The sequence below is a fragment of the Squalius cephalus genome, assembly GCF_949319135.1.
Source record: "Squalius cephalus genome assembly, chromosome: 9".
In the NCBI taxonomy this organism is placed as follows: Eukaryota; Metazoa; Chordata; class Actinopteri; order Cypriniformes; family Leuciscidae; genus Squalius; species Squalius cephalus.
The window spans coordinates 10,249,146-10,271,490 of NC_137130.1; the positions used below are offsets into that span (position 1 = coordinate 10,249,146).

The 22,345-nt window shown below is 38.4% G+C and overlaps 1 protein-coding gene and 1 long non-coding RNA gene across 5 annotated transcripts in view; one reads left to right on the forward strand and one right to left on the reverse strand.

Annotated features, from left to right (window-relative positions):
• Nucleotides 1-11,762, forward strand: part of erbb4b (erb-b2 receptor tyrosine kinase 4b) — a 303,711-nt gene extending 291,949 nt beyond the window's left edge. For 2 of the 4 annotated variants that reach the window (XM_079882023.1, XM_079882025.1), the window contains 4 exons: nucleotides 259-356; nucleotides 597-767; nucleotides 4,596-4,929; nucleotides 5,956-11,762. In XM_079882023.1, the coding sequence (XP_079738149.1) occupies nucleotides 259-356; nucleotides 597-767; nucleotides 4,596-4,929; nucleotides 5,956-6,644 (1,292 nt within the window). In that variant the 3' untranslated portion in view covers nucleotides 6,645-11,762. The remainder of the gene's footprint in view (nucleotides 1-258; nucleotides 357-596; nucleotides 768-4,595; nucleotides 4,930-5,955) is intronic. The other 2 variants (XM_079882024.1, XM_079882026.1) reach the window with 1 other exon arrangement.
• A 7,947-nt stretch (nucleotides 11,763-19,709) lies between these two features.
• Nucleotides 19,710-21,521, reverse strand: LOC307164860. The gene is made up of 3 exons (XR_013822352.1): nucleotides 21,278-21,521; nucleotides 21,090-21,194; nucleotides 19,710-19,791 (listed from the first exon to the last, which is right to left on the reverse strand). It is a non-coding gene; the product is annotated as an uncharacterized lncRNA (long non-coding RNA).
• Between the last annotated feature and the right edge of the window lie 824 nt (nucleotides 21,522-22,345).

Sequence of the window (22,345 nt, forward strand, 5' to 3'; positions counted from 1 at the left end):
AGTTTATACTGTAGATCAATGGCCGTTGAATCTTGTAGTTGTACATAAGAAAACGGCTATATAAGAATTATCATCATTTATTTAAAAAATGTTTTTAAAACCTAGAGGAAAAAAATAATTACAGTTATGTGGTAATCAACAGTGTGTGGTAGATAGATACTGTACACATTACCTTCTTTTACATGTATTGCTCACTGCATTGTTTATCCATTGTGGTCTACTTTGCTGACTGAAGTTGTGCTATGTGTGCCCCTCCAGGCTGGATGATAGATGCAGACAGCAGACCAAGATTTAAGGAGCTTGCAGCAGAGTTTTGCCGAATGGCAAGAGACCCACAACGTTACCTAGTCATCCAGGTAAGAGCTTTACAGCTCGGCACAAATGGCCATGGTTGTGATTAGAGTCAAGGATCTTAAGTTCAGTTCAGTTTATTTATTTATAAAGCACACTTAAAAACAACAGACTATTGACTAGTGTGCTGTACAATAATAAAATATATAACATACAAAATTATAAATAATACATGTAAGTATCATAAAAGTGTTATTTCTCTGCATAATGCATAAATATCTCAAGCCTGATTCTCTCTGTGCCAGGGGGACGACCGCATGAAGCTGCCCAGCCCCAATGATAGTAAGTTCTTCCAAAGTCTGCTAGATGAGGAAGAACTGGAGGATCTGATGGATGCTGAGGAGTATTTGGTGCCACAAGCCTTCAGTATTCCTCCACTGGCATATACAACCAGATCACGCATGGACCCCAACAGAGTGAGTGTACTTACAGTTACAGTACGACTCTAGTAAAGGAAGTCCCGCCTTCTAAATAAATACCCACTCGGCAAAGTCAGGCTTCATCTTTACAACACCTGCCTTTTGTTTGGTGCTGCAAAATGTGAATTGGCTAGACTAAACCTGAAATGTATTAAATATACTGTATGCGTGCGTGAGTGTGTGTGTGAGCATTTCATACACATTAGTGTTCAAAGGTTTGGGGTCAGTAAGATTTTTTTTTTTTTATGAAATTAATATTTTTATTCAGCAAGGATGCATTAAATTGATCAAAAGTGACGGTAAAGATTTCTACATTGATACATTGATACAAAAACTATATATCATGGTGTCCATGAAGATGTTATAACATTGATAAGAAGATTTTGGAGCACCAAATGAGCATATTAAATGATTTCTGTAGGAAAACTGGAATAATGGCTGCTTAAAATTCATTAATGAAAATATATTAAAATAGAAAACTGTTATTTTAAACTGTAATATTCACAATTTCTCACACAGTTTTCAGCAAATAAATCCAGTCTTGGTGAGCATTAGAGACTTTGTACAAAAACATTTTTAAAAATCGTATTGACCCAAACTTTTGAACGATAGCACATTATAAGTTTAACAAGCAGTTTTTTAGCGTTTCCCCATTCGGTTAGATAGGTGCTGTACATGTATAACAGACTTGAATGAATAGACTAGCCCCAAAGGTGACTTTGGGTTGCGATCTGTCAGGGTTTAGTGGCTAAATCAGATTGTATTTTGTCGGTGCAATTGTGTGAACTCTTTTATAATCATTGGATTGTCGTCATTTTAACTCTTTAAAGTTCCTATAACTTCATCTGAATACTTTAAATCATGGTAAGCCCTAGATGTTTTTGGTAAAAAGTTGGTGGCACTCTTCAGGAAAATTGAATAGAAAATAGCATCAAATATTGAAATATTTTTTAGTAGGCAAAGGACAAGAGGTCGTTGATGCATTGACATATGCATCATGCATGCAACACCTTCAGATTTGGGCGTTTTGCACATATTTACATATTTTAGGATAGCTTTTACATTTTAATGCACTTTTAGTTCTCACTCATGAATCTCTATTTATTGCTTGTCTGAGGCTGAATTGAGTTTTCAGATGAGTCTATCATCTAACTGACGTTGACCTTGGGGTGGATGGATGCTCCCCTAGCCAATTAAGTGCCGCCCACACGAGCATCTCAGAAATCCCAGCACACCATTCCTACACTGACAGATACTACACTCTCCCAGAACGAACTTGTCTGCCATTGAAATAGGGAATGTGATGACAACAAAAAAGGAAGTCTCGTTCATAGCATAAATAATTCCCCTTGTTGATGTTGGGTATTGAAATGCTGAGATTCTTTTGTATTTTCAGGTGCTAATTTGTCTTAGAAAGCAGCAGTGCTTTTGTGACTTGCATTAAGGTTTTCCTGTGGAGTGGGGGAGAAAAATAAAGTGGCCCTCACATATGTGTGCCTATAATGGGCTCCATGCCTGGGCTTTCATTACAGAGGCATGCCAGTGTAAATAACTGGGTCCTCACTAAAGTGAAGATGATATTTGCCCATCGACAGGAAGACCAAAGTGGGTATTTGCTCTGTGTTAGTCAGCCATGAGCATGTTATTAACTGTTGGTGTGTACAGCGGCAAAGGGAAAGGACAGCCAATTGGGATGCAGCTCGAACAGCTCTTAACTGTAACTTAGAAAGACAAAATCTCAGGGTTCAATCATTCTTTACCAGGGACTTAGTGAGGGTGTGAGAATGTGTGGGAGGGGTGGGTGTGATGAAATGTTTCCTCTTTTCTCCTGGACCGTGTTCGCTAACCATGTGTGCCATTTTGCATTCTAACTTGCATTTTGTTTTTGTCTAACTGGGAGAGAAAAGAGAGTGAGCGGTATGAATATCAATGAGGGACATCAATCCTTCAGAGCCTCTTTGGAACATTACAGAAATCTTTCGCCTGCAGTTTGCCGTATAAACTGAGCTTTGGGAAAACAAAACTCTGCCAAATAACCCAAACAGCAGATTGCAATATTAACTCAAATTCATCTCTACTCAAAATGTTGTGAAGTTTGAGCATAATGGAAAAATCATTTTTGTGTATGTGTGTTTCAGCTCCGCCTTGGTCACAGAGTTGTAAATGTTTAATGGGAAACTAGGAAAAAAGCTTTTTTTTTTTTTTCAGGTTTGGCATAAACATTAACAACTACTTTATTCAACTTTTTAAAAAAAAATGTGTTGTGAAATTCCTCAGACCTATGCAAGTATAGCTGTGTGGTATGATCGAAGGTACCGTGTGATGGTAGTGTATATGTGATATCTGTGTATTTTAAATTGAAGTAAATATTGAAAATATATATTTTTACTCATTATTCATTTATGTATTAAGTAATTATATTTTGTTTATATTTTTAAATATTCATTTTTATTCCTTAGATATTGGAAATTGTATTAATCATTTATTGAATAATTATTCAATAAATTTAATAATTTATCTACAAGATTATCAAGTAATATGCTTTACCACATATTTATTGAAAGTATAAACTTTCAGTTAATTCCCAGAAGAAAGTAACTACTGTGATGTATACAGTTACTGTGATATAAAATGACTCATTTCGTGTTCTGGCATTTTAATGAGACTGCCCACCCCTTAAAGTTTACTTCACTCTCTATTTCCTCTTCTTCATACTAATACATTTACATTTACATTTATTCATTTAGCAGATGCTTTTATCCAAAGCGACTTACTAATGAGAACAATAGAAGCAGTTAAACTAACAGTAGGACGACAATATACAAGTGCAATGACCCTGCTCAATTTAATCTAACTCATTGCATGTATTTTTTTATTTTTTTATAAAAATAAAAAAAATAGAATAGAAGAGAAGAGAAAGTGTTAGTATTACTGGATCAAGTGCTGCCGAAAAGGATGTGTCTTCAGCCGTTTCTTGAAAGTGGTTATGGACTCAGCAGCTCTGGTTGAGTTTGGCAGATCATTCCACCAGCAGGGAACAGTCATGGTAAAGGTCCGAGAAAGAGATTTTGTGCCATAATACTCTGGCCAGCAGCACCCTTCATTCACAGCAATGAGCTCCAGACTGCTCAAATAGCATCGTGGGTGTGTGCTGGGGAAGACAGGATGGAAGAAGGTTTGTGCTAGTGGGAAGGTGGAGGAAAAGAAAATAAGGATACAGACATTGAATTCAGGACACAGACAGAGTTTCTCTGAGCAGACAGAACACCTGCAAACTTACTGCAGAGAGATTGCAGCATTCATAGAAAAGTACTCCCACATAACTAGGTATTACCATGGTTTTGTAATGGTATATATCACACTATAAACAAATACTGCTGATAACCATATAAATACCATAATCAATGAATATGGCATGGTATTATTCAGTACCATTGTATATATTAAAGTAACATGGTATTACCATAAGATACCGTAAAAACTTGTTCCGGGACTGCGTGAATTTATGCAACAGTTTTGCCAACACAAGTTCAGAGCGAGACTGAAAAAACAAAGACAAGCAGACGGAGAGAATCTGAGGATTAGGAATAAGAAAAAAAACAAATAGTTTAAATTGTGATGTGATTTCTAATTGCATCAGGAAAGCTGTGTTCCTACACTCACGTCTGTTCATTCACTGTTGCCAAGTTTTCATTAAATCTCAAACTGTATTAATATTTGGAGACTCATTAGTATAAAATATTTGCCTCTTGAAATGTTTAATTGTAAAGCAAACAGAAATAGATCACTGCAGAGATACTAAAAGGCTTGTTTGTGTTTCTGCAGAATCAATTCGCATACCAGGACGGCAGCTTCGGCATGGAGGAGATGATGGCCACTATCCCACGGGTCGTGGCTGTGTCCGCGGTCAGCCCGGGCTGTTCCGCTCAGAAGCAATCTATGGCCCAGCAGGGGGCCTCAGGGTCCTCTGAGGCATTTGAAGACAGCCGCTGTAATGGCACTCTCAGGAAGAAGGCTTCACCCAGGGCGAGCACCGGGGAGGACAGCTGTGGCCAGCGGTACAGTGCAGATCCAACTGTGATACTGTGTGAGCGTGGAGCCAGAGCTGAGACCAACCAGGATGGATACATGGGCGCTATGCAGGACAAAAAGCCCTCAGGTACTGGAGGAATAAACTGGAGTGAGCAGGAGTGGTAGAGGAGATTGATCTAAAAGAGCTCACGTAGAGATGTTACGCTTTATCCAAATTATTTATCCAGTGTCATTGGTAATCATGGGTTGTCTTTGTTCAATGATTCACACTGTTCATTCTTTTGCCCAGTGGTTAGTGATTAATCCTGTGTAGATTTCACTTTTGTAAATTGAAAACCCTGGGTTACAGTTCTTGCATATTTACAAGGGTAATAATATTGCCTCAACAAATACAGCACAAAGCCTGGTTTAATAACTGTTTGTTCATCTGTGTATATTTCACCATATCCACTCTGGACTTTTTAAAGGGGATAGATTGATAGAAAAAAAATAATAATAATAATAAATAAAATAAATAAATAAATAAATAAATAATAATAATTATATATATATATATATATATATTAATATATTATATATATATATTTTTTAATTATATATATATATTATTGTATTATTATATAATATTTTTTTTATTTTATTTATTTATTTTTTTTATTTTTTTCATGTACACACTTTCATGTCATTCCAAGCCTGTATCACTCACTTTCGTCTGTGGAACACAAAAGAAGATTTTTTTATTTAAAAAAAAAAAAAACTGAAACAATTCTCTTCTGTTCCACAGAATAAAGTCAGAATAAACCTTTAAAGGGTTAGTTCACCCCAAAATGAAAATTATCCCATAATTTACTGACTCTAAATCCATCCTAGATGTATATGACTTTCTTCTTTGAGCCAAACACAATGGTAGTTATATTAAAAAAATCCTGGCACATTTATTAAATCTACTTAAATGTCCTAATTGCACTAAATTCTAATCCTGGCTTAATCTAAGACCTGTCAGTGAAACCAGGCCTAGGAATTGAGAGAGCATTCAATTGAGTCTGTGAAAAAAACCTGCTTAAATCAATGGTAGTCGACGTTATCCTTAGAGCACTAGCTGGCACAATGTTGCCCACCTTCTCTCTTCTCACTGCTCTTTTCTTTTCTCTAGCAGATTATCTCAACCCCGTGGAGGAGAACCCCTTTGTCACCCTTCGCAGAAACGGAGAGGTCCACACTGTTGAGCGAGGTTACCACAGCACCTCCAACGGGCAGCCCAAGGTGGAGGATGAGTACGTCAATGACCCTCTGTACCTCAACACCTTCCATAACTCTGGGGAAAAGAGTCACGACGTTTTGAGGAAGAATGGGGTCCCTGTGGCACACACAGCAGTGGCAGCAGCAGTAGTAGCAGCAAATACTGTAACTTCCAACAGCCAAAATCTTTCCCAAACCATGCAACCGGCAGCGCCCAGTGCCCACATCTCAACACAGCCACTGTACCAAGGCAAACAAAGCATTTCCACCCTCTCAGGCCACACCCTCCATTCTGCCCATCCCGGACACACCCTCCACCCAGCACACAACCTCCATCCCGCTCACTCCGGGACCATCAAAGCCGACATAAAGCCCAAAAAGACATTTGACAATCCTGAGTACTGGCAGCACAGTCTTCCCCCCAAGGCAACTCTCCACAACCCAGAATATCTGCAGGACTGCAGCACACGCTTCTTCTATCGGCAAAACGGTCGGATCCGACCTGCCGTGGCCGAGAACCAGGAGTACCTGTCAGAGTATGCGCTAAAACCGGGCACAGTGTTGCCGCCGCCTCCCTACCGCCAGAGGAACACTGTCGTGTAGCAACAACGACCGAGACAAAGAAGGAAAGATGGAGGTAAAGAGAGAGTCATAGTGTGTTCTCACCCTGGCTCTCACACCAGCATCCTGATCTATCCGCTCTTCTCTGAACTGGATTTAACACCCAACCTCCAACAACCTGGAACTGATCCACTTGGGTGAGCTTCTCCTCCAGAGGCACTGGTCACTTATGACCACATCAATCTGCTTGTCTGTCCTCACTCCAGTCACCATTAAGACCTTTCTCCCTACCTGACCCCAACTATCGGAAAGCGATACTGTTCCCAACATAAGATAGATGTTACGCTCATGCCATTGGAAGCAAGTACTGATTATGACATGCAACGTGGGTCGATCCAATAGCAGAGAGGAGTCATTCTTTTGTGCAATTACAGAAATGTTTATCGTTTATCTCATTTTGGGATTTTGATTTGAAGCTACGATATGATCTGTTGTAATTTATGACTTTGGTTAGCATAGTTTATTTTAGCACTCCATACATGATTATATAAGGCAGATGTGTTGTACTGGAAATATCGCCATGGGCCCTGAGACAAGAGGGCCCAAAAAGGTCCTTGATGTTGCCTAATAACTCATAAAAATGTAAGCGACAGGCCTGGTTGTATGCTACATACAAAAACATTATAGAGTCATCATTAGAGTGTGTTGTCAACCAGGACCACAACCTTCTCAGATGGCACATCTTCAAAAGACAACACATTATGCGATGTTCTGTTCAAAATATCTCCATAATTCATCTGGTTTTATGCACATCATATTACTCAAACAAGGCACTTTTTATTACTTATATTGAGCCGCTCTCTCCTCCTTTTGAGTCGCAAGACTGGAACGATTCACAACTGGAAACAGTCCAGCGGACCGCATTGGACGTCTGTAAAACTACATGTGTAAAGGCAATTTGATGAAGAGAAGCACTCCGAGCTGAGGACAGTATCAGCCCGCATATGAACGAGGCCGCAACTAAATCAATAACTTCATAAAAGCAGATCTGCAACAGTCTACTGTAATAACATTTTTATTGTTGATCTAGCCAGCATTGATCTGTACGCTCACGGAGTTGTCACCTTAAGGTAGCCTTCCTTATTTTGTCATTTAATGTGTGGAATAAAAAACCCGGAATAGGTCTACCTTGAACTTTAGAAGCTAAAATCAATACTAGCGACCAATAGCGTCCACATAGACGGGTCGACTGCGTCGAAATGGATATTTACACTGCTACAGAGGACCAGGTTTGCACGGAAGACTCGACAGATCACACAACGCCTGGCTCCTGTCCTGAAATATGGCCGGAAAACTGTTACAACTGTATAAACCTTATCCCCGTGCGAGTGAAAATCCAGACTTGCTATCAAGATGGCAGCTTTTTGTAGCTGGGTACATTAAAACTGCAACAATGAGGGACATTTTGAAATCGAGAAGGTATGCGAATTCCATCATCATCATACAGTACTATGAGGAACAAATGAGAACATACAAATGGAATATTTGCCCCGAGGTCAGAGATGAGACTGCCACAAATCTGTCATCTCCATTTGAACTGTCTCTCATTATGACTTCTCTATAAGAAGAGTCTCATGGAGCCACACGGATACAAGTTAAGGAAGATAATGCAGCTTATTTGAGCATGTTGGAAAACAACTGCTACATCTTCAATGCCAACCACGTCATCCTGGCTTCTAAGGCCAGATTCATGTATAGTTTTGAGCACTGCCAGACACTCTGCTTTTCTGCTAAGAGATATAATAATGATGTTGTGTTGCTGGTTTGGAGATGTGAAATGGTTTTATAGCACTTAACAGTCTGGCACAGCCGCATGAGTTTGTTTTAAACACCAACGGCACTGATTGAATACTCATTTATTATAATCATAGCTCACATGACGATAGCAAACACCACCCGCCCACATACATTTGTTTTGCTCTGTCATTTGTTTCCCCCTTTTTTCAATGTTTTTTGTGCTTATGAATATGAAGGTTTACGGTTACATGGAGCACTTTAATTAATGAACATAACAAAGATAGAGCGGAGTTCCTTTCATTGTGGATATTGCTGTTCCCATGTGATAACAGATTAGACAAATGACATTTTTGGCTCTCTACTGGAAACGAAATCAGGGAATGTTAGTGACGCATGGCAATTTTGCCAAACACAGATGTTTACTAATTGAAGTATTTATCTCAAGCTTTTAACCTTAAATATAAAATGAATAGAGCATAATTTAAGATGGGTTACAGTAAAAGAACGCAAAGATTACCTATAATAATAATAATATAAGATGCTTTTACAGAATGAAACTGATACTTGAAACTGCTTCATTTTAGCTCCTATAGAATTTGAAAACTATTTTAAAAGTTATGAAGCACGTAGTACTAGAACTAAGGCCAAATTATATTTTTATTCATTTTTATTCATTTGTGACAAATACAATGCATAGTTATGTAAAGGCTTTTGGTTATGATGTGGTTATGAAAAGTCCAAAGTACTACAACCTCCATGAAAACACTCTTGCTTATTGTGCAAAGAGGGTTGAAGCTTTCAGTTACCACACGGGGGATGGACAGCTCTTCTCTCAACCCGATAAAAGACAAGGACCTCATGTGCACGCTACTGATAACGTCACCGCAGGTCAGGGCATCTAAATCTACATATGTAGCAACTCCTGTGAAAACAGGGTGGGGAGCGATCTACTAAATCCATCACGTGAGGAACAACTAGTCCAAAACGGAGGGAGAAGGATCCCTGAATTGTGATATTAGAGATTGTTTGCAAAGGCTTTCGGTTCGAGACTGTTAGAGGATGGGACTCATTTTCTTCGGAAACATTTCCACTTTCTGGGAGATGAAGTTTCGTTGGAGCACAAACATTTTTGTCTCGCTGCACATCGTTTATTGGTGACTCACTTTTAGCAGAACCTCGAAGAACATGAGACAAACATCTTGAACTTGTGTAAATATTCCTGCAGGGACTTGGAGACAATAATGTGAAGAGTGGTGAGATATTGGTGAATGCTTATATTCCCCCTTTTTTTAAACATTGCATAAAAAAAATATGATGGGTGAGTGCACTAAGAATGAAACCACTGATTGCGTTGTTTATTTGCACATGTGCCCGATTCACTAAAATAATTATGTAGATCAATTAACGGTACAAATGCGTACACAGAATCTGTGCTGAATGCAATTTGTAAATCCTGATCTTGGTTGTGAAGAATGCAGGAGACTTGAATCTCCAGTATTGAGATCCGGGCACTTGAATCAACTCTTTAAATTGCTTAAAGTGCACTTTACTACAACTCGCATCATGTGACTGGTTTTAACGTTCTTCTCCATCATTCAATCAACATTTGATGAATTATGTACGCAAAGATCTGCTTAAAATGTCAAATGGTTCACCGCCTGATTTCTGTCAGGAGTGATAGCCAATAGCGATGAGTTGATAACCTAATTTACATAAGGCGCGTATACAGTGCGCTGAAAACAATGACTTCATTAAATAAAGCGCAGAACTATTTTAGCACTTTTAGCGTATGGTTGAACGATTGTAGGTGATTGGTTAGAAAATACAGGGTTTTGACTTGTGTGAAACTTTAGTGAATTCACCCATAAATATTTTTTTTTCTATTTTTTAAATATACATTTTTGTTTAACACATTTGTCAACTAGTTGATTTAGGCACATAAAATCCTCTTCATATTTTTAAATGGGCCCTATAACTCAAAAAGGGATTTCTAATGACTCTGCCATCATATATTTTACAGTATTGGGAGGCAATAAGCTTTACTAAAAACAATAGGGTACTTATAATATGTTTGGGCATTTAATGATAAAATGTTATTAATTTGCAGTGTTTATGAGTCTACCTTTGCTGACCTGATCATGCATATTTGCAGTGTCAGATGGAAACAAGCACATGTTGTTCTTTTGGGTCCTTCTCATTAGTTGTGCCCCCTTTTTTGTTGTATTTTTTGATAATTTCATTCCTCTGCTCACTGGAACTTATTTTGCATGTGTCAAGGTAGTCGGAAAGTATCGGTAGACTAAGCACAGTTTTAAAAGTCATTTTATATCACAAAGGACAAATAAAGGGAAGAAAAACATCTTCCTGCTACACTGACATTTGGAATGGTTGTTCCTCATGATTTTACTACTGTACGTCAATGAGAAAATGTGAATAGTATTTTTATAGACAGTTGAATTGGCCAGATGTTTGTAAATAGCTGAGAAAACTTGCGCTCTTTTCGACTGACCTTTTTTCCCCCACTATGTTTTGTTCACTTATATTGAGTGTGAGATTATTATTCTTATTTGATGGCTGTATATATCTGTAATTTGAACAGCACATATTTGATTTTGTAGATCTTGCAGGTTATTTTAGTACTTCGGTGTGTTTTTTCGTGACCGTATGTAGCCCGGCTTGGTGCGTTTTTGTGTTCTTTAACCCCTACCCATGCTCAAGAGGTAGATGTTTTCTTTCTGTCAGGTATAGCCCTCCCCCTTCACCCCACAATTTTCTCTTTTTGTACAGAATGCAGCGTGGGGAATCTGCAGCTGCGTGACAATAGCATTTGAATCTCCCAGGAATCTCTCTCAACTCCAGTTAAGCTTTCCCTGACTTTAGTCCGGGTCATATCGGTAGTGTCGAATTCTTTCTCAGTATGTAATTCTTATTCATGCACAATCTCCCATCTCGTTTCCCATCTGCAGCCAACCACACGGTGAGCTCAGGCTTAGCGAGCTAGCGAGCGAAATATTCCGGCGAAAGCCACAGTCCCTGAGCTCAACCTTCTCAAATGCATCCGCCATGGTGTTTCTCCAAGAGATTCGTAAGTCAGAGTGTATTATTCATGCTGTCAAGAGGACTAATTGCCTGGAGTGTTCATTTGGCCGCATTGTTATTGAGTGACGGCTTGTCAGAACTAAAGTCAAGTCTTGTCATTTTTGATCCAGGCATACAGTGAGAGTCTTCAGCTCTGGTCACAGTAACTTTCTCCACCACAGCTTTCCCATTCCCCAAAGCTAGAGCATTTAAAATACTGTTTCACAGTTTTGTTACCTGAATCTATATTTTTAATTTAATATAAATAAATAAATACAACACCTGATATGTGAGTCTCTGTGTGTGTGTGTTTTTGTTTGTTTTTTTCCAAAAGGGAATGCATCTCACATTCTTTAAACATGACATTAACCCTTAAACAGGCAAGAGTGGAAAATCATCAGCAAAAATCTTTTTTTTTTTTTTTAATCATCTGGACTTATGGAAGTAAAACATATCCAAAGGAATTTTTGAAATATTTCATATAGTTTGGATTTTAAGAGTTGTATCCCAGGATGTGTTGCCCTTATTAGGGAATAAAAAGCCAAAGTCATCAATATTTCTGATTTATTTGATGCAAAAAAAATGTAATATGCAAAATATATCCCGCATGTATGACATGTCAAAGTGTCCTAAAATTGAGGCATATACAGTACTTGTATTTTTACACTGCTGAACTGTCTCTTCTTCAACCTCAGGGGTGGGCAACTCTAAGCCTTAGAGGTCCACTGTCCTGCAGGGCTTAGCTCCATCCCTAGTCAATCATATAATGTAATATAGATACAACATCATTTTCAAAGTAATACTGAAGACTTTGGTTAGATTTTTCGGGTGTGCTTGATTTGGAGCTCCAGGTTTGGAGCTAAACTCTGAAGGATAGTAGCCCTCCATGAGCAGGGTTGAACACCCCTGGTCTACCATAAAATGAGCCGTGTGAAACCCTGCAAGGAAATATCTAGTTAAAAATGCAAAGATGTAGTTAACTAAGCATAATAATATTAGTTTTACATGTGAATATTAACATTTGCACAATTTTCTTTTAACTCAAAATGCATAGATTGAAAAGGGGGACTGTGTACAGAGGGGTCTATAAGGTCCTGGAACAAGATTTCGACTTCCCTACCCCCACCACTACAGTTTTTCTCAGTCGCTTTGGTGCATTTCTCACATCACTATTTACATTTGCACAACAGTTAGTTCAACCTCCACAACATTTAGTCATTTGTGCACATCATAGTAGCAGTTTCTCATTCCTTCCAACAAATTGCAAATGCTTTTGGACATGCATCCATTGCTTTCATACAACTCTCTGCTGTTTTATAACATTATCATTTGCTTATGTCATGTCAGTCAAAATTAACTATACTTGTGAATGATGAATAGTCATTCCATATAAAACTAATAGTCCTCATTTCATTGCTTGAGTCATTACATACAAAAATGTTGAACTAGTTGTCAAAATCTGTCATTTAAAAAAACAACAACAACAAAAAAAATGCTGAAAAAGTCTCCTAAATTGAACAATTTGCAATTGAGCAAGAGATGATATTCGCTGGGATGTAGATGAAATTATGTGACCAGACAGAGAGGAACGTCTGGATGTGCATGAATGATTACAGTCCTATGTATGTTGTATGTTCAGTTCCAATACAGTATATAGGCCTACTGCAATATTGTTTACAGTTGTGCACAGCTCTACCCAAAGGGGGTTTATGTTTGTTGTAAATAAGGGTGTATTTTTTCTTTTGCACAATGCTGTGAACAAATTAGAATTGCAAAGAGCATATGCAGTAAAAATGTGAAACATACATATTCAGTGTCTTGTACTCCGTTACCTCATACATACAGTAATGTGTAACTTTACTGTATTTTTCAAATGGCTGTGCAAATAGTATTTAGTGCTGTATTGAGCATTTTCAGGTAGTGTCACCAAGATCTGACTTTTATCATTGGAAAACATTTACAGAGTAAACTGTCATAATGAAAACATGACTAAGCCATTTGACTATCTTGTTCATAAACGATGGTGTCAGGACTTTTCATTTTGATGACACTGACACATTCATTGACATAAATACTTGCTTTTGAGGAATGAGCTATCCATTTTGAGCAAGTGACACGCTTTTGCAGGTTATCAACTAGGTTTTGCAGTTTGTACTAATTGTTTTGAGAACTGCATTAACTGTTGTGCAAATGTAAATAGTGTTATGAGAAATGCACCAAAGCGACTGAGAAAAACTGTAATGTTCACAATTAATATTAGCAGTTGTTTTGCACTTTTTGCTGAATAAAAGTAATCTTAATATATGCCTAATTTCTACAAAGTCAGAATGTCCCACTCCATGGGACCAAGCGTGCCACACAAGCCCTGAAAAGTGAAGCCAAAACGTCTCGATCGCCCCCTGGTGACTGGTCCTAGTATAGGTCATAAACCCCGCCTCCACGTTTTATTCAACGGGACTTGAGACCAACTAAACAATTTAATTACACTTCAAGTATATTTTTTCCGAAGGTGGTTTCTGTCATTTACTGTAGTTTTTATCACGCTGATGTGATAACGGTGGTGTGACGTCATGATTGACAACTGTGATTGACAATAGGGTATATGTCGAACGTCGCATTACGAAACCGGAAAACAGAACGCATCGCTTCCGGTTCAGGTCTTTTGTATGTGCTTCTTGCATTTTTTTACTGTTTTACTCAAGATAACTTAAAAGGAGCGAGCAAAGATGATCATAACCAATATCCCTCGCATGTGAAGATCGATATTTAAAAGTAAAAAAAAAAAAAAATCTTCACACTAACGTTTAGATATTTAAATAGAATAAAACGCCAATAACAAAGTGAGATAGGTAGGTTAGCTGATTACCTTAAAATTCCATAGATATCGGCGTCAGTTCATACGGCTGTTAACACTTTCTATGACAAGCGGATGCGATGAGACCAGGTTTCCGGTTTCGTCATGCGACGTTCGACATATACCCTATTGGTTCTCTGAGCAAAGTAGCACTGAAGCACCAACAGACTTTTTTTCGGGATCTTCTGAGGACTGAGGAGATTGGAGCTTTAAATTTAATATCTAAATTTTTCTAATTAATTATTTTACACCGAGAGTGAGGGCGGGGCGTTGATTTCGCGGCTTTACTTCCTGCTCACTACTGCGCAGGTCTGTTCCCAAAATCGCTACTGCGCAGATTCAAGCCCCAAGATGTCAGCGTCATATCGGAACACTGGCGGCTTCAGTTCTCACCAATGGAAGAGAGCGAAGGGGCGTCGTCCATATTTTTTTTACAGTCTATGGGTCAAACTGACAAAACGAGCACAGAAAATTTGAACAAAGTCATGTGACCCACATACTCCAAACAGACTCAACAGTTTGATAACAGAATTGGGTGAAAAATTCTTTCTCATGCCTCCTACAAGAGATTAAAGAGTATGCATCCTGTGGTGCACATTGCCTGTTTAAGGGTTAAGATTGCTCAGAGAGTTTTACTTTTTGAATGTCAAAATCTGACATTTTTTCACAGCATTTTGAATGTCTTGATGGATAGCAAGAGTCTGTCAAGTCTGCAGTCATCTCAAGGCAATTATTCAGACTCTTAAAGACCACTTCTGCACACTTTCAGATTTCGAAATCACATGCTACAACCTTTTTAAGCATTCGAAAAAACCTGAGATACAGCACCAAATGTCACAGTGAACCACTAGAAGACATTCTGGCCATGTGATCTTGAATGCATATTCAACACTTCGTTTCATCAGAAGGCTTGTTTAGCTCGAGCCCTATTCAGATGGTAATTGTTTCATATGGGAATGTGAGGTAGTTTCAGCATTTATATAGTTGCTAGTCAGTGATTTTATTGCGTCCAAAACAGAAATGTTTGTTTTTCTCTCAGAAGCCAAATTACCTGGCAGTCGTGGGAAGTTGGGACAGGACAGTTAACTTCAGTGAAACGTGTCATTTGACGACATTTCCAAGAGCACAAAGAAGGTTTTTTTTATTTGTTGTAATTGTATGTTATTTTGTATTCTTATAGGAAAAGTTAGTCAAAAAAATTGCTGACAAAATTGGTTTGGTGAGTCATAGCACCATCTAGTTTTGTTTACATCTGACCCTCACGTATAAATTGACACAAACAGGTTGAGTATTCTCGACTATGTCTGTAGCGTAGTATAGATAATATTAGTGTGCTGAATAAAATTACATTACCACTTTCGTGTTCCTGTTTGAAATACCTGGCGTTTGTATTCCTGAGTTTTAGCATAGAGGAGCCATGCAAATGTTCTTTTTACAGACGTCACCATGAGAAACCATTACCGTCTGAGTAGTGCTTTAGACGGCAATCTGATGAAAGTTCTTGCACTTATACCTGAATTGCACTGCAACCACCTTAAAACTTAATATCTCTGATAATCACAACAAAAGATGATAAAGCATGATTATTTGTGTTGTGTGCTTGTGCATGACAGATTCTGCTCTTTTCCCCGCAGTGACATTTTATGGTATTGTCACTGGAAATCCAATATTGTAAGAGGGTGTGATCAGTATTGTCTTTCTTTTTTTTTCCCTCTCATAGCGAGTCAAATCACTTTTCTCAAGCACATAATTGAGTGTGATAGACGCAATCCATCATTCCCCCAGCCCTCCCCCCTTTACCTGTGACATTCTGTATGGATTTTCCCATGAAGAGAAATGATAAGCATCTCTGGATCTAAATATGACCTGATCTCTTCAGCTGAGATTTACTGCCACTGTTTTTGTACCTGTTTTTCTGACAACGTCTGGCCTAAAATAATTCATATGATTGGTAATATGCTCTAAATTAGGATCAAATTAGGTGGTTTTTTATTACTCGTGTGAACAGGACCTGAAAATGACGGGAAATTAACTCCAGCAACTGCTTGCCTACAGGAATAGTTCATCCAAAAATTAAAATATTTCAAACCTGTATGGTGTAATTATTATTATTTATTTATTTTTTAGAATTTCATAAGATTCCCCATGCAAATGAAAACATACAGGTTTGGAGTGACATGAGTGTGAGTAAATTATGATGGAATTTCTATTTTTGGGTGAACTATTCCTTTAAATCTGTGGCTGGCTTTGACACAAACTGCAACTATATTCGACCCTTCCAGACGGGAAGCAATTCGGGGCAAAAATCTGGACAAATGTCCCGTAGTGTATTCCAGTCTTCACAACTCAGAGTGTGCATACGCAAAAAAATCCACGGCAACGTTCAAATTTATAAAACCGGTCTTTGACGTGGAAAAGTGCTTGGCACCACATCGGGGTATAAGGAGACGTATGCACTTTTCGAGTTCTGAAACCATTCAGCTGCATCAGCTGCTTAAGATCATTTGAGATTAATAATTTTCATTTCTGGAAGAGAGACATACACACATTGTTTTTGTGTGTGTTCATTCATTCTCTGAATCACATGTGCGCACATTTGAGAAATGATCGTCAGATCAAATGTAGGACAGTTTCTACGGAACATTTTTTAAATGAGGCCCCTCTTCCCTATAATGTTACAACTCTTTAAATATAGTCTATAGTGAAAAGAATCACCTTTAGAGTCACATTTACCCTGATAATGTACTGCAACTGTCTGCATTAATGAACCAACTAAACCAGGGGAAAGACAATGGCGTTCTCTTTCACAACAGAGCAATGGTATTCTATTTTCATATTGTGGAGCCGAGCATCTTCGTTTTCCATAAACGCAGAGATAAATGTTGTGCTATGACTTGTGGCAAGAAAAGTGTATGGCGCTAAAGGCGATAGACGACATTTTCCAGACTACGCAGTTTGGTGTTACTGAAAGCCCTGTCGGTACATCAGCACGCACTGCGTTTGTGATTGAGTGGGCCTGGTATAGACCACTAAGCAGAGGAAGAGTTCCCCTGAGAGCTTTCATTATAGGACGCATATTACATTCCCTGCAGTGGAGAGATGAGGCGCAAAAGCCACCAAGCAAGAGTCTTTCATTTTCCCTCAATGTGCCTATCGATATGCATCTGCCTACAGGTAACCTATGGGCCAATCTCCAGAGCAATCTCATTGACTGAATCCCATTACAAAATATAATTTTTGAATCTAACAGAATGATTGCCACCAAGCACTTGCATTTCATGTTGGATATTTTCCCGGCTGCTGCGGTTTTGAGCAATACTGTAGTCTTCTAATCTATAAAAATGGAACTAAACCTCAATTATTACACCATATAGATAGATAGATAGATAGATAGATAGATAGATAGATAGATAGATAGATAGATAGATAGATAGATAGATAGATAGATAGATAGATAGATAGATAGATTAACTTCTTGGATCTACAGATGTTAGTGATGTGAACAAGTTTTCTGCTGAACACTATATAGAACTGGCCACCAGATTCAGTGAATAGGCTGGAATGTTTTTGCACCACCTGAGCAATTTCTCAAATTTCTCATTCAAGCAACATGCTTTCAGAGATTTTTGGGTTTATTTTCATGTGCTCTCTGCAAATCAAGTAACAGGCTGAATTCCACATCTTGCAGTTCTCAGTGCTGGGTTGTGGTGGATGCAGCAGATTACTGTGATCTGACATTCTAAGCTGTACAGCGTTTTATTGAATCTGACCCTCAGTTTTCATCTTCTGTAAACGATATGCAGTTTGTCAGTATCAGGGTAACACTCCTGTCTTCTGGTAGTAACTAGGGTTCATGGTTTGGCTACGGTATCACGTAGGGCTGGGTATTGACACAAATTTCACAATTCGATTCGATTTCGATTCACAAGCTTGCAATTCGATTCGATTTCGATTACAATTCGATTCGATTCAATATCGATTATTTTGGGTATATCAGGTACAATACATTACAAATGTTCTCAAGGAAAACAAATCTCTTAACTATTATTGTAAACTATGGGAGTGTAGCCTATAGGCTTCATTAGCCTACTATAATATTGAAGGTAAAAATTAACTGATTTGTATACAAACACTTAAAATACACATTTATTTTTATGATAATAAAGTTATATGAAATTATATACAAATTTAAATGGTGGCTGTCATAAAAAAAACTTTCCAGATTTATTCAAACATGCATTAAATATTGAACATTAACAATTATAATGAATATGTAATATTGTGCATATATTTAACAAAATGCTCCTCTCTAGAATTATTTTTTCTCGCTGACTAACGAGTATATGGTCACTGGATGTCTTTTTCTGAGGTAAATGTGACGTTACATGACATTGTTTATAACGTCTTTGCACGGTTGAAACACTGATTGAGCGACTCCATGTCACATGATACGGACTTCGATCAGTTGTACTCTACCTTTTAACACACTTTCAGATGCTCATTCATGTTTATCTCGCGCTGTAACTGATATTATAAAGGCGGAAGAGAAGGTCATGTGCGCTCCGCGCTGCTTCTCTTGAGCTGAGCTGAGCCAGAGCGATCTCACGCCACAGCGCCGAAACGGTATTTATGTTTTTGAATTTCATAAGAAAATGGACGTAATTTGAAATCTGAGACTTTGTTTCATATTAATAATAACAAAGCACAAAGATTATTGCGATTTGTTGAATGGGATGCGCGCAACAATATTACATTCATTCATCACTGAAAACAGGATGACTAATCGATTCTTGGGATTTAAGAATCGATATCGTTTCGTAAAAATGAGAATCGATTAAAATCGAGAAATCGATATTTTTTACCCAGCCCTACGGCCCTTTAAGCTCCTGCTGATGTATTCTGTTACTACATCATTAGCAGCAACAAGCATTTTTCTCTATTGACAGCCATTTAAAAGTAATGATGTTTTATAAACAAAGTTCGGGAGGAGCACGTTCAAATAGTCAATCCAATCTACTCGTCATCAAACAATTATGTCTACCCTAATCATCATGACAAGAAGTATATATATATCCACTCTGTCAACTCACCTAATATTCCTTGACAGTTTTCCAGCATCCCTCCACCACCCCGACTCCTCACTCTTGGCTCAATCTTTTACAGCCAGGAATACGGGGGGAGTACTCTGGGTTCGGGCCGAATGTCCTCGGACAGCACGCCAAATACGCATTTATTCTATCTGACTTATTTGTAAGTGTGAACTAGTGAATCTGGGGAAAAAAATGCAAGCAATATATAAATCACAAAAATGTAATTATATTATAGAATATATTTTATCAGTGCACTTAAAATCATGAAAAGCTTTCTGTTGCCTTTTTTCATCAGAGCTCACAGTCATTAGGGAAGGGTTGTTTTCTTATGGTCCCATCAGCCAATCAGCTTTGTCATGAGGTTATTTTCCTGCATTCATCACATAGCTTCTCGTGAAGTAAACTTGGTAAACCATGACACATGAAAATAGTCTGATGTATTTTTATGGAAAAGTTTATTGAAACTTAAGCCAAACCATTTTTGCAATGGAATTTGCAACTTGGTGCAGTTGCTGATATATTTAGATTTAGATTTTTATAACAGTATAGCAGACTACTTACATAAAATGCATATAAATATCAGTTATAATTTGATATCTCCTAGTATGTTTTAGTAAGATGATATTTAAATGCTTATGATCAAAGCTCTGCAGACCTGAAAGAAGACAATTTTAAAATTAATCTAAAATACCTTTTAACTTGCTTTTGGTCATCTTATAGTTTGTTCTTTTTAAGCATGTAGTAGAATTGTGTACAACAGGTTTTCCAGCAAAGTTTTAATCATGTTGATCATTTAGAGGCCTTAGAAATTTGCATTTCAAATATGCCTAATTCACCAAGTTTCAATTTATCATCTTGGAAAGAAAAATGATTATTTTGCATTTTCAGTCCAGGTTTGCATTAAAAAAAAATGTCTTAAGCCTTAGCAATAAGATTTAATAATGAGTCATAAAAGATACTGAGATTAAATTCTCTGCTATTGCTTCCAGTTTATGCTTTGGAAGGTTAAATGGAACGTCCTGCAGTAAACCCTCAGACAGCAGCCATGTCACCCTGTAGCCCAAGACTGGTTGCCCACTGAAGCTAAGCAGGGTTGAGCCTGGTTAGTACCTGGATGGGAGACCTCCTGAGAAACCAGGTTGCTGCTGGAAGAGGTGTTAGTGAGGCCAGCAGGGGGTGCTCACCCTGTGGTTTGTGTGGGTCCTAATGCCCCAGTATAGTGACGGGGACACTATACTGTCAAAGAGCACCGTCCTTCGGATGAGATGTTAAACCAAGGTTCTGACTCTCTGTGGTCATTAATAATCCCAGGATGTCTTTCGAAAGAGTAGGGGTGTATCCCCGGCATCCTGGCCAAATTTGCCCCTTGGCCTCTGTCTATCATGGCCTCCTAATCATCCCCATATACTGATTGGCTTCATCACTGTCTCCTCTCCACCAGTAAGCTGGTGTGTGGTGGGCGTTCGGTCGCAATATGGCTGCCGTCGCATCATCCAGGTGGATGCTGCACATTGGTGGTGGTTGAAGAGATTCCCCCCTTCTATGTAAAGCGCTTTGAGTGCCGAGAAAAGCGCTATATAAATGTAATGAATTATTATTATTATTAAACGCACATGCTTCATACAGTATATATGTGTATTATACCTGTATGATATTATGTATACATACCTCGGTACCACACTTGATTACTCCAAGCCCCTTTCCACATACTCAGTGAGCCTTTAAAACACTCGTTTCCAATGAAAGGGTTGTCGGTGCAGAGGAAGGGAGAGCCTGTTGAACACAATGGCTCATTAGTCTGAATAGGGAATGATGCCCGTCTCGTTTTATTCGTTACTCATTTACCCGTCTCACACCTGGAGAAATGCAACAGAGCTAAACTGTGGCTACAGAATCAGCTGTCAATTTACAACGGCTGCTTTTTGTTTACGCTTTCTTCCTGCACATACTTGTTTCTCCTGACTCCTTTCTCTCCCTTTTTATGAAGGAATCATCGTTAGAAATGTTCTTGTTTCTCTCCCTTTTCTAAATCACGCAGCCTCGTTTAAGTGGAACGGCTAAAGCGAAGAAAATTACCCCAATTATTTCTCTCCCACAACAGGATCATTCTCCAGGTCAGCTCGATCCTCAGGTGCTGCTTTTAATCACAATTAGCAATCAGGAAACAGCCGTCATGCAAAGCCGTGGCAAGACGTGCGTTTGCATGTTTGTCTTGGTAATTACTGCGGATCCTGCCTCTGCTGCGCCAATGTGAAGTGATCTGATCTCCAGACGTTTGCTGCCTCATCCTTCTTTCTCCATGTAATTGTTCCATGGTTTTTTCGAAGCTCACACATTGCTCTTTGTAAATGAGATGAGACTCTCTCTGCTCGCTCATGTGCATGTGATCAGTAGCGTTTGATTGGGATTTTAAGGCCTATCAGTTCCATTCTTCAAAAGCCGCTTTCTGTTGACTGTAGTCCATTTGACGTCAGTGTTCAGTTTGTTTGGTTGGTGTAAAGGACTGTTAATGACATAAGTTGCATCTTTGCATGCATTTTAATCTGGCTCACACTTATAATGTATTCAGATTCAAGCAGCAATGTATTTTCATATAGCATTTCAGCATTCTTTGCATTTCTCACAATGCATCCCTGGTAGACAAACACACGTGCATGTTAATTTTTGGTGGTAAAACTCAATTACAAACAAAACTTGCACCAATAAATGTTTGAACCTCTCCACTCTTCAAATTTGTATGCATTGAATATATGGCTCATGCATCCATCTCTAACATAAAGCCAAAAAGTGTCCATGGTGTCTGGCAAGCAAATAACCCAAGACGTGGCCTCCATGAGCGCTATAGTGCCAACAAACAGCCTTCTCATAGGGCATGAGTCACACCTTCTGTGCTGCAGGTGGGTGATGAAACACATCATACATAG